The 13,918-nt window shown below is 43.2% G+C and overlaps 1 protein-coding gene across 1 annotated transcript in view; it reads right to left on the bottom strand.

Moving 5' to 3' along the window:
• The window catches only part of LOC126545939 (coiled-coil domain-containing protein 125-like), a 324,642-nt gene that overhangs the window by 20,572 nt on the left and 290,152 nt on the right, over positions 1 to 13,918 (bottom strand). Inside the window, exon 6 of the mRNA XM_072286061.1 lies at positions 11,976 to 12,247. Coding sequence (XP_072142162.1) covers positions 11,976 to 12,247 — 272 coding nt within the window. The remainder of the gene's footprint in view (positions 1 to 11,975; positions 12,248 to 13,918) is intronic.

The raw sequence follows: 13,918 nt of genomic DNA on the forward strand, positions 1-13,918 counted from the left end.
GAGGAGATATTGCACTGGAATCTTGCAGTCCTTTATTCACAATGCCTAACAACGCTAAGCATACCAGACTTTAAAGAATGCGAGCATAATTACAAGAATGGAGGTGTTTAAGAATTGGAAGAACTACAGACCCATTTCTTTAGTCTCAGTATTGTACAAGATATTCACTATCAAATAGAATAAGGGATACACTTGACCACAATATTCCATGATGGATCTCATCCAATAAGACATTTGAGACCGTAGCCAACCTCTCTGTATGACCTTTGAAAAGTACATATTTGGTTCAAGAGACAATAGTGGTCATGGAGGCATTGCAAAGAAGTAGAAGCATACATGTATGCCTTATTGCAGTAGCGTAAAGTCACGCTTTCTCAGTGCATAGTTTTAGGCAAGCACCCTGAACAAAGCTTATGGAAAACTTTTGAAGACATTATTGCCATCCATAAATATTCTGAAAATTGTGTCGGCATGCCTCCACTATCGCTACACAGCTGTAAAATCATGCATCTATTCAGCCTGTGATTTCGTTCTCTTAACAATCATATTGTACGTCATCATCTGTTTTTTTCTGCACCCAATTGTACATCCAGTATATATTGATATCAACATGCAATAAATATTGGTTCTAGTCAGCACAGTGTTGGATCTCCTCTCATTGTCCTGTTTTTAGCACTGTTCCCTTCAAGAGCTTTATTAATATTTTACCTTCAGGTACCACATACAAATAATAGGAAACATGGAACAGCAATGCAAAACTTTTTACATCAGTGATTTCTTTGAGCAGTGTTAAGGTTGACAATTTTGCCTCCTTCAGGAACTCCGTTGAATAACCTTCCTCTAAGCATCTGCCATCCTGGTGTCCTTTCACTACAAGATTTCGAAGGTTATGGTCAGATACAGACAAAGGAAACTCTGTTTGGGTCTTGGGTGCAGTAGTAAATTTCTTAGCATGACTGTGAAAAATTTACGAGGTGCCCAGCATAACCAATATAATCTTGACAAAAGTGTATGGGAGGCTATGCTTGTAGTATATGATGTCTAACAATGCTGCAAGGCAGTGCAAATGCCATAGACATGCATGCATCTTTGTGACATGCACTGCTGTGTCTTAACACCTTCAAAACAGTTTCACAAACTTTTTTTTAGCAATACCCGACTCAACGTTGCTAAATTTTCTAAAAGCCATACTTCTACGTACATATACCACTGCTCACAATGCTTTTGTCACCAGTTGCAAAATGATGCATTCAGCTGCAAGTCGTCGTTGCATACCATAACGCCATATGAGACCTTTCATTTGCATTTAAAGCAGATGGTATAGAAATAAAAAACAAGTGCAGAGATCATGTATCTCTTTGCATAGTATGTAAATGTAATGATTCAGGAAAGCTTTGCTTATAGTGTATTGCAACAAAGGCAATGGATTTGCTGCAATTTAGCACCTAATAGACCAATCTCACCATGCCTAGCACGCAGATGCATGCTTTTTTCCTGCCATGTTACTTGTAGTTCTTAGGAGAATTTGGAACACGGTGGGAAGGCACTGCGTAATAGTTATAGAGTTTGCATATTCACCAACATGAGTTTTGTGGAAGCAGTGGTGGTGGTCAGAGTGCATATTCAGCGACTACACTTCTGGCCAAGTTGAGGGGCTGGAGACGTGAAAGTTCATTATCTCAATGTGAATGGCATGTGTTTCAAAGCTTGCATCTGTTAACATGCACCAGCTATGTGAAGCAGATTCTTTTCTGTTTGCGGCAGAAAATACTCAAGGAAGTATATAAAGGAAGAAAAAAAAAAGTTGCTCTCCAATGACGTTTTGCATTAATATCCAAGCTTGACAATCCCAAATTACGACACCTTGCATATAAATGGTGGTGGTCATGTGTTTACATTTCAGCAGTGACTCGACCAAGAATATAATCTGCATGCATGTTTAAATATAAGGACATGCATTGAAATTTACTTAATGATGTTTATTTGCTTGAAGAAAATGCTTTTGCAATGGTTAATATCACATACACTATGAGGAACTTGGAAGCAGTAAGCTTTGAATGGAATAAGGAAAGCAGAAACTTCAAACGAGATGGATAGAGAGACAGACACAGGACTCTCTTTCTGTCCCGTTTGAAGTTTGCACTTTCCGCTATTAGACTGATAATGAACCAACTAGCCCAGCAAAGGATTTTCTTAAATGGTAAGCTTTATGGCTTATTTGACTTGCTGTTTTCAAGCACTCTAATAGTTGTACGAAGCAACAAAGTTGGGTTGCACGATTTTTGTTACAAGGTGCTTGTTGGCACGTTTTCTTGATTCATTAAAGGACCTTAAAGATGAGCAATAATGCTTAAAAGTGACCAGTTGAATGCAAGGTTGTGAAGCGTTGGTTATGCTTTCTATTGCATTTTTCTTTTCCTGCAGAAAGTATAGAAATGCTTGGGTGAACTGTTTTTTTTCTTGAATATATGAGCGTGAGGTTAATTCTTTGTTGAGCCCGAGTGGTTACAATTTGCTTATGTCACAAGACGCATTCACTAATACGCAACTGTAGCCCTGCAGTTAAAGTGCTGTCTATCAACAATGCCAGGAGTTCAAGAAAGCAATGTTATCTAACCATCTAAATGAATGGGTAGATTTTTGATGGTCAGGGATGTGGCTAGGACTATTGTATAGCAGATGAGCGCAGGTATACAGACCGAGCAATGCATGTTTGTTCTTGTTTACAATGGCCAAGCCTGGCCGTGTGAGCAGCACTTCATACTGAATGCTCATTTGTCCGTTATATTTATCTGGTATTGCTGCATGTCTTCAAAGCCTCTCTTACTTCTAAGACTTCACTGCACATGACTGATCCTTTCATTTGTTCACATCTTTGTGCCTTTCACAGCATCGTCGTGTCCATTGTGGTGAAAATGCACGATTGCCACGTTCCATTTGCCTAAGTTTTACAAGCTGCACTAGCAGCCACAGCAGTTTTTCACTAAATCAAACCAACAAAAAAATTTTACTTGCTTTTCTGTCAGGCTAATTTGCTATAGTCCTTAAACATGTGTTCCTGTGGCAAGCTGTTGTCTTTTTGAAAGAAATAAAGACTTAGAGAATTTTGTTCCTTTGCATTTCATTGCAGCATACAGGGACGCAACAGTTTATTCCTTTACTATAATGTCACAATGCTTCAACGAAAAAAACTGTTGCTTATGATCAAAAAGACTCGGTGGATTACACATTTTATATGCTCTCTGTTCGCAACTCAGCTGTAGTGCAATTACCAGCATGCACCACAGCTGTGGTGGTGTAGAAAAAAATGAGACCAGTCTACTTTGCCTTTTATAATTTCAGGAAGGGCATTCCATCTGTCTCACCCCATTTCTTTTTATTAATAAATTATGTCGAGTAGGTTTTGCAAATCAACCATCTTTTTCCAGGGGTACATTATGTGACTGCTTGTATTATAGGATTATTTTTCTTCAAGCTTTAACAGGGACCAAGTTGCAAAGGTAGCATATATTATATATAATATTGCCAGCCCCAGTGATAGCAGTTCAGTAGCATCCGCACTTAGATGAAAGGTAAAACTAGTAAATTAAATAAGTGGTTGGAAAATACAGCACCTGATAAAATATCTGGCTAAATGCGAGGTGTGCACCTGTGCTTTTGTCCACACATCCAAATCACATAAGGTACACTATTGGACATGCTTCACTGTGGAGCTGCTAACCAACAAGACACGAGTGTGATTGACCATGTATGAACAAAGTAGGGTAGTTCTGATCCAATTCTCATATGTAAAAGACAAATCAAGTAACAAGGAAGTTCCTTATATAGTTAAATATCGTGAACATGGTTCAGAACAGTAGATGTGTGGTAGGACTAATGAGGGCTAACCAACAGCAAACCAAACAAAACATAAAGTACAAAACTGGAATGTAGAGTGCAAGTTGCACAGACGTACACTATGAACTGCAACAACTGCTGCAAGGTATAGGTTGTGCAAAAGAAAAGGAGATACCTGAGGCTTGTGCTCAAGTTGAAGGGGTCAGGAATGCCGATCCACCAGCTACACGATCATCCAGCTTGGCAACAACCAGCAGAGCCAGCAAGTGAAAGGGCAAAAGTATGCAGAAGCATGCTTTTCTCTAAATCAGATTACTGTTGAATTGATGTCAAAAGCATGACTTTAATTGTGCACAGCAGTAGTGATCAGGCTAGGCTAGCGTGCAGTTGGCACGCATGTTTCAAACATGCCAGAGTGCATCGCAAACCAAATTTCGCCATGCAGTCTGGCATGTTGCCATGCATGAGCAACACACCTGAGAACTTTCTTCGACATTTCACTTGTTTAGCTTCTTCCTCAATTTCTTAAAACATTGATGACTACTGTGGCACATATTTCAACACAGTGGCATAGCCAAAATTTTTTTTATAGGGAGAGCAGGTGGACGGGCTGCACCAACATGACTGCGGACGGAAAGGGGGCTGGGCAGATCCAATATAGATAGAAATTTTGTATGTGTGTGTGTGTGTGCACGGGGGGGGGGGGAGTGAGGGCTTGTGCCCAGTTTGTTACCCACTGGCTTCGCCACTGCTTCCAGATAGTCCATGAAGACTTTGTCCCAAAATGTGGACATATCAGATAAATTGCACAAACCTGGATTCTGTATTTCTTTAGCCGAGGGGAACAAATGCCTTTTCTTATGGGATTGTACAAAAATACTGAAGCGGCCTGTATGAACTTGAGGCAGCCTTCTTTTTACTATATGAAAAAACAGACTACAAAGCCAGAGAAAGCACAGGGGAAATTGTGTTTCATTGAAATGTAGAAATAAAGGAAATGAAAGTGGATGAAAAGGTGGGAGCTGAACCACATTATACGTACTGTGCTATACCAGTTAAGCTGTCATGAGGGCCCTCCCTTGTTCACTTTCTTAGGTATTTGTGTACACATACAAAAAGATCACTAGTAGTGCTAGCCAGGACCACTCGTAGCCAACAACAGAACATGTGGAACATCCCTTTTTAAGAACAGGAGTCACATAGTAAATCAGCTTTGCAGCAAGCAACTGGTCAAAGGTATTTTCTTTGGCTGCCTTGATGCCATGAGGGAGCATTTAAGGGCTTGTTGTCCAGTTGCCTAATCCTGAAGTCATACAATTTGACATCATCAGTTAGAGATGTTCCACATCCCCTGACATGGCCGAGAGAAGCAGTGCTGGCCAACCCTCCCAGGACTACCCCTTACACATACACAGATAGCCAAGTAAATGGGAGGACGACCACATCAGTAGCTTAATTGGCAATGCACGGCATGCTTAATGCACAGTATGGGGGTTCGGCTCCCACCTTCAGCAAGTTGTCTTTCTATGAACTTTCACTTCCTCTTTACTTATTATTTCTACATTATGATTTCCCCTACATATTGTCCAGCTTCACTGTCTGCTTCCTTCACAACATAGTAAATAACAGAAAATTGGGTCCATCAATTTCCTTTATTCTTTGTGCCTCGTTCTCTACTGCTGCTGATAGTTTACAAAATCTCCTTCACAATCTGTCCTTGTGTGAAGAGAAATTCAATCACCGGACAACACCCTGTTTGAGAAAAGTCCAAAGTGATCGACAACTTCTTCGGTTTGGTGCTGAAAAAGACTTGAGAAAAAATACTCAGTAGTCATCCAAAACATATTTTTACACAATGCCTTAAAAAGTTTTTATTAGACAAGAGGATCATGCTAAGGGATAAAACTTATCAGAATTTTGTTATACAGATCAAGAGATTACTTTAACTGTGAGATTTTGACATGTAACTTCACTGTGGTTTACATCGTAGGTTCTAGTTTATTTTGACCACCGGAGATTCCTTAAAGTGCGCCCAAAGCTCAAATGCAAGTGTTTTTACGTTTCACCCCCATCAAACTGTGGCTGTTAGAGCCGGGAATCAAACCACTGAGCTTGTGCTCAGCAGGGCACTATAGACACTGAGCTGCTGCAACGGATACCAAGGGATGACTGAAACAAGGCTTGCGAAATTCCACAAGGTGAAGAAAGACTCACGGGATGAAAAATTGGCATTTTCTTGATTGGCATGAGCCTAGAAACTTACACATTTGCGTACACCCACCTACCAGTATAGTGTCTTTACATTTCACATCTACGTAGTGCAGGTTCTACAATGACAAATTCCTGATTCGAGCTCAAGAATAGCGCGAAAATAAAATCCAAGAGAAGGACAGGACACAAAGCTTGATTCCTACAATGAATCTACGTCGTATTTCCATACAAGTTGCGAAGAATGTTCGTGCAAGCATGGTGCCTCAGATAACAGCGTAAGAAACAACAATGCTAGTATACATATCAGTTTAGGAAACAAGCTGCACCGCATTCTGGCTTCAAGACAAACTTAATTTGAGAGCAAGATTGAGCCTGAGTAGAACACGTTCCTATATACTGGTTTTCATAGTTTAGATTAGGGTTTCTCAACATGTGCATTTTGAAGTGTTGCGAGCAGGCGCAGAATGTAGATGCTGTAGCCTTCTTTGGGCTTTCTAGCAGGTTCTCAAGCAAGTCGTGATTCACAATCGAGCCGAGAAATCCGTGATTAGGGAAACCGTACAGTAGACGAAGAGTAGAGGTAAACGCTGCATTGAGTGCCATAAAAATTTGCGACAGCTCACTTACTCGCACATTATGCAAAGCCCCACGAAAGATGAAAAAAAAATAGGAAAAGTCTTCACGATCATCGTACTCAAGTAAGCGACAGCAACAAACGTTTAGAAATATTTTAAACCTTTCTGTCATAAGAGAAGAAAGTGCCGCCAAGCTGAAGACACTCACGAGCTCCATTTACAACAAATTCAGCAAACAAGAGCAACAGCACTGAAAAACTGAACAGTAAGCTGCACAAAACCACGTTATGAACCATAACAGGCACTGCAAGGTATAAGGAAATGAGTTGCTTTAGGCGTGGGCCCAAGTGTCGCTCATGATCGCAAGCTCAGGCACATTTCGGTTGTCCCAGCACAACTAACTAGCATATTTTGCTACACAATACAGTAAGGAACCATAAATATATGTTTTAACTAAGATCAAAAGTGGAAGCAGCGCGCGCAAACTGTAGCAAAATTGTTAACTGGAACACGCCATACTTGTTTAAACGTCACAATCACGTGGTCAAAAATGTGACATCACTTCCGTGCATGGCAGTAGCGTTTTGGTATGGCATTTCGCCTCTACTACGCGTGTCACCAGTCACCGCCTTTTTTTAAAAACCCATATGGGTCTCAAGAATTTTCCTTTTCGTGTACCCTCCTTGATCTTGCGGGTTTCTACAGAACTGATTTGCCAATAATTGGGGTTAGGAGCAGGCAAATGGTCAACGACCCTGACTTTGACCGCCTCGATGCCTTGGGTTAGCAAACAAGAGTTTATTGGCTACTAGCCTGCTTCTAAGGTTACATGCAATTAAAATAATTTACATTTACTAACACATGCAGGATCGTCCTAACACCGTATGCTTCCATGAACTCATGCACTGCCCAAGATCATAACACACGAAAAGCACAGTTCACGTTAGCAGGCCTTGCAAAGCATGCCAAGATGCACACCTTGAAATTTATTTGAATTGTTTGAGTGCTCCCTAATATGGTCATTTCATGGGACATTAAAGGAAAATACAAAGCAGACTACTAAGTAGTAGTGGACTATAGTACTATTTGCAAGCGTGCTAAATTCTTACGCCTCAAGTTTCTGTTCCACCTCCTTAATGGGGGCTACAAATTACACAGTGGTGCATATGTATCTTTCTCTGAACAGCGAAACACTAGAACTAAACACCTTAAACATTTAATTGAATACAGGTTCCACACAGACACATTCAGGTATTTTTTCTTTCCTCAGACAATCAGTGATTAGAATTCATTGCCTAGTGATATAATTTGTTCACCTGACGATTTCCTTCCTATGCTGGAAAAATAGGTCTGAGTACGCATCTTAACTTATAAGTATCGCCTACAGACACTGCAATATGTTTGTAATTGGTTTGGTGTACTTTTTTGTTGTTTGCCTTATGCTTCTGCATTTTTGTTCATTAACCTTTAAGGGCTGACTCAGGAAGGTCACACCCTCTTATTGTATTGCTCAACTACATCTTCTCGTAAACTACAATATTAACAAGTGTATAAGTTTGCCATTCATATTTTGATGCAATGTATTTTCCCATGTCCTGCAACAGCCTCGAAATGGAGGCTAGCAGTATGTATGAAATAAATAAATAGATGCGGCCTATTAAAGTAGCATTCCATAAACCTCACAGTGCTTGTTTCGTGCCAACAAGACTTAGTTTACGAGGAAATTGCGTCTGAAGGGTCCGCATACCTAGAGAGGAATTCAAATCACCTGCTCCTGAGCAGGGAGTGGCGACGTTGCATACGCCACGACTGCCCTTTGCTTTCATCGGTGAGTAAAACAGCGCCCTACAGATGGTGCTACAGTTTTCTATGAAAAATGCGTAAGTGCGGCCATGGAGCAACCGACCCAAGACAGAACATTGGATTCACCACTGCAGCTGCTCTTGGTCAAGTGGCATGGACTGTTCAGACATACCACGACATCACATGAACATAAAATTCTCTGCGACTTGAAGTTTGTGCAAGTTTCGCGAGCCAGAAAAGCCAGCTCAGCACTACATAATAACTACTGAAACACAAAAGCGTGGGCGATGCTTTCAAGGGTAACCTCAATAGGTTCTTTTTTCTAAAAATCAAATAGAACTAGACAAGAAGCATTTTCTTTCATGTTATAATGCAATGCAGCGATATTTTTATTACTAGTAGATGAGTTCCAGTGACAGAATTTTAATGAGCAGTGCCTTCATCATCTGGCTAGTACTTGAATGTCTAAGGGAGTGTCTAATTGTGTCCTGCATTTACTTCAGTTTCTCAATTACAAAAGCTCTATTCGCAGTAACATTATTACAATATCATCGAGCAATGCTCAAAAGACGGGCCGCCACGAGAACGAAGATGACGTCGCAGCTCTTAGTGCGAGCGAGGGTCGGCCTGGCTGCCTGGCTCCAGTGTAAATAACCTGTAAATAGCCCCTTTCGTCTGTCTTTTCACACGTAACATTCTGGTGGAGGTGCGGGGTACTTCAGAAGCCGCCGCCTTCTCTCGTCTCGTCACTCTTCTAACCTCACCACCCATTCTCGCCCACTTCGACCCTGATGCCCCTACAGAATTGCGTACAGATGCCAGCGGTCATGGCGTAGGTACCGTCTTAGCCCAGCGTCAGCGTGGACAGGATCGCGTTATTACTTATGCGAGCCACCTCCTAGCACAATCGGAGCACAACTATTCCATTACGGAATGAGAATGCCTTGCTGTCGTCTGGGCAGTTGCGAATATCTGTCCTTACCTTTACAGTCGCCCTTTTTCCGTAGTCACTGACCATCATGCTCTCTGCTAGCTTTCATCACTAAAAGACCCTACAGGCCAGCTTGGTCGATGGGCTTTGAGGCTACAAGAATTTTCATATTCCATGGTGTACAAGTCTGGCCGCCTGCACCAAGACGCTGACTGCTTGTCGCGTTACCTGTTGACAACTTTGACTCCTCCAATATTGCCAGTGCTTCTTGTGTATTCTCTGTATCACAGCTGCTTCATTTCGCCGACGAGCAACATCATGACGGCTACATCAGAGCACTCATAGACCATTTTGAACATTCTCCAGCCGATGCTGCTCTACGCCTCTTCGTCCTCCGTAACCTTCATCTGGACGGCTCTGAGTTTCTACTTGTAATACCTAAACACCTCCGCTCCACTGTTCTAGAAGAGCTTCACGACGCACCAACGGCAGCACACCTTGTCGTATCTCGAACCTATGACCGTGTACGTCGCCGTATTTTTTGGACGGGCCTTGCCCGTTCCGTACGATGTTGGGTCCCCACTTGTGAACTTTGCCAACGACGTAAGAAGCCTTCCCAGCTCCCCACCGGTTACCTGCAGCCGCTCGACATCCCTACCAAGACCTTCCATCGTGTCAGCTTAGACCTTCTCAGCCCATTTCCGCAATCCGGAATCTACATCAGGCAACAAGTGGGCTGCAGTCGCAGCGTACTGCAAAACAGTGCAGTTTGCGGCTTTGAAGCTGGTCGGGGCACAGCATGGCATTGGCGTGTTCAATAAGAGCATCAACCTTTTAAAAGGCGGGAGCTGACGCATACGCTTTCCATTCCGCGTTGTGGTACTTGTTAAGTCGTCAGTCCTCACATCACTGGCAACTGCGCTTTCCATGCTCATATGTTGACATTTCTCATGGAATTGTCATTCTTCTGCCTGTCCGTGTAGAGGTTAAGATGTCCTCTTTGCCACATTAGGGCGAGAAAATTGTTTAATAAATCAAGATTAACATAAAATACATGTTTTCTTTAGATTGTTGCTCTGGGTGATCTAGTGCCTCACTTGAAACAATTTTTGTGTTTCCATCGCTATGAATGTTCGCACTCATGCAAAAAAAAAGACCCATTCTGTCACGCCAAAAATGTGTGCAACAGTGTACAACATTTATCGACGTGAAAGCAAATAATTTTGCTAGTGGCTCTCATACCACGAGACAAGGGTGTATGAAAAATCATGCCAACCATTTTGCATTGTGCTGTGGGTTGGTCTATGAGATACCTCTCGGCTGTGGCAAGTTCTATGTAGACCAAACGGCCCAATGCCTAAATGACTATTTGAGGGAGCATTCAAACAATTTAAATAAACCGGATGGTGCAGCGCACATTGCAAGGCCTGCTCATGTGAGCCGTGCTTTCGCACATTGTGATCCTGGGCAGAAGTAGCAACAAAACAGCACATGAACTCGCGAAGGAATATTTTATCAGAGATGGTGCACATGTCAGTAGCACTTCAATTGCCTTAATTCCCCAGAAGTGCACTTGTTTAATGCCGATTTGTAGCATTACTAGACAAACTAGCACTGTCACAACATTCGCCTCTTGCATGTGCACAAAATTTGTACCCTATCTTCCATCCTTTGAATCATTAAGTCAGTTGGTAGTTCGCACTTTCATGCGTCCTTCTTCTATAAATATCTTTTTGCGCACAAAAAAAAAAATTCGTCGCAGATTTCACCAACTTGCCCAAGACGAAGTCCTAGTCAGTTTCAAAAATTTCCTTCAGAGATTTTCTTGTTGTGATGAGAATTTCTGTCAACGCATGGCACTCTGTTCGAACAAAGGGACAGGTGGTTGACAACTTCACTGAAGATGGGAGAAAAGAAAGGTTATAGAGGCAAAGATTGTCACATTATCACCCAGATATGTTCCCTAACGCAATGCCTAAAGAGTTTTTTTTTTTGTTGGACAAAAGGATCAGGGTAAAGCTCAAGACCTATGAGCATTCTATTGCACAGACAAAAGGATTAACCAAACAAGCCCTGTGAAGTGCAGCAAGGTCAAGGAAGATTCATACAATGGAAACGGCATTTGCTTGAGAGTGGCATGCATGGACCTGCAAGCCCACACTGGTCATATTAGCATGCATTTCACATGTATAACAAAATGCAGGTTCCTGCAATGAAGCTACGTCATGTCTACAAACAAGTTGCGAGGAACATTTGCGCAAACCTGGTACCTCGCACAGCGCCATCATAAGAAGCAATACTAAATAGCAGCTTAGCAAACTAGCTGGAAGAAATTTAAGAAAATTTCTCGGTCTTCAAGACAGCCAAACTTTACAACAAAATTGAACCAAAGTAGAGCTATGAGTGGCTGGGCCACCTTTTGCAATATTTGTCTTCATAGTTTACATTCAGGTTGCTCAACATGTGCCTTTTGAACTGTAACGAGCAGGTGCACAAGCAAGTCGCGATTCGCTAGCCACCAAAATCCGAGGTAAACAGGGAAACAGCATGAAGATGCAAGACAAGAAACAGTAGAGGTAAATGCGACATTGCCGTAAAAAAATTGCAACAGCACTTACTCGGGCAATATATGCAACAGCAATCCTACGAAGGATGAAGAAGAAACTTTAATAGAGAATGGTCCGGCAGTTTTTGTCAGGTGGCGGCTCGAAGTCCTTGAACTCGAGCGGCACCTTCGGCTTGCCGGATGGCCCAGAGCTGCGGTCTGCCAACTCTGAACTTTTGAGAGTCGTCTCCCAGCGGCGGCAACGCCGATGGAGAAGGTCCCCGGCGGCCCTCGAAGCCGGGGCGGCGCCGGGAAGAAGCGAGCTCGAGGCTTCCCGCACTCTGGCTGCAGCGACAAGAGTTTAGAACGCGTTTAAACGTTTTTACCATAAGAGAAAAAAGTTCTGCCATACTGAAAGCCAACATGTGCCCCATTCACAACAGCAAATTCAACAAACAAGAGCACTGAAAAACGTAACAGGAGCTACATAAGACCACACTACCAACCATAAACGCGCTGCAAGGCATAAGGAAACGAGCTGCTCCAGCGTTGCGTCCAAGTGTCGCGCGTGATCGCAAGTTCGAACACCATCCGATTCTTCCAGCGCAACTAGAACAACATTCTAGCACACAATACAGTAAGAAACCGTAAAATTGTGTCTTAGCTAAGCTGAAAAGCTGAAGCAGCTCCAGCAGCGCGCGCAAAACTATAAACCGGAACACGTCATACTTGTTTAAACAACGTCATCATAACTCTGACGTCACTTCCGTGCGTGGCAGCAGCGTTTTAGTATGGCATTTCGCTACTACCACGTGCGTGTCAGCAGCTTACGCCGGTTACGCAGGCCGCGTGCGTCTATTTGTCGTACAAGAATCCCTCACGTGACCTGATCCTAGGTGCCTAGGGACAGCATCATTTAGGGATTTTTGAGAAGGCGCGATGCTGGCGCCGAGCGACGCCGTGGCGAGTTCGTCCTCGGCGTGATCGTTCTCTGGACCGCGCGTTGTTCAACATTGCTCATGTAATCGTGCGCGCGTTGCTTGTGTGTTGGTTGTAGGTTCTGTGTTACTTGGCCGAAAGCCGTGAGTAGTGGCGGTGCGGCAGTGCGGCTTTGGCCTCGATGAGCTCTGGCACTACAAAATCTGCGTTGTGTGACCCGTGCTTTCTTGAGAACCCGGCGGTGGTGACAATTGAAATATCGAAGTGGCCTAGCGCCTCGGCAGCGAAGTTCTGCGAACCGCGATGTGGCGTCGCCGTGTCCGACTTTGCTTAACGGACATCGAGGGATGTGCTGCTCGCTGCAAGTCATGTAAATGCAACTGCGTCGACCGCCCACTGTTCAGCGCTGAATGTGTGTTTGGTGTGCTGTGCTTGAAACGAGTGGTGCAGCCGTGCAGCGGGTGTGGCGGAGGAGCAGAGTGGCTTAGGGGCTCCGTTAGCGCGTTCACAGACATGTCCCGTCTTGGTCTCATTAGCGGCTGTCGCGGGACTGTGGTGTGCTAGCTCCTTGCCTAGTATGAAGTTTACGACGCTAACACACAGCATGCTCGCGTTTTTCCGCGCTAAATGTCGTTTGCATGACGGCCGAGTTAAAAACGAGACATATGTCTGTGTTCTTTGCGTTTGTGTGTTGTAAATTACTTTCTATTGTGGAAGTTACCCGTAATACCCGAAATTACCCGTAATACCCTTTACGACTGATAAGTGGGCTACACGGGCTGTGTGAATCAGCTACCGTATGTTGCGACGCCCTTTCGCGTGGTAGAATGATGCATGGTGCGCGTTTATTTCTGTACTGTTGTAAAAACCATTTGTTTATTCACTCAATACAAATGTACGGCTTCTTCGCCGCAGTACAGATTAGTTGTGCGGTGAAGCATACTAAAAGTGGGAGGGGGCCGCTATCAGCCAGCATAGTATGTCCACTTAGGCGACCTGAGAGATGGCGGTTGCGCGAGTGCATAATTAAAGAACTCTTATTATGTCCAGTGACAGTGGAGATCATTAACTGTAGCA

This window comes from Dermacentor andersoni, chromosome 1, assembly GCF_023375885.2.
Source record: "Dermacentor andersoni chromosome 1, qqDerAnde1_hic_scaffold, whole genome shotgun sequence".
In the NCBI taxonomy this organism is placed as follows: Eukaryota; Metazoa; Arthropoda; class Arachnida; order Ixodida; family Ixodidae; genus Dermacentor; species Dermacentor andersoni.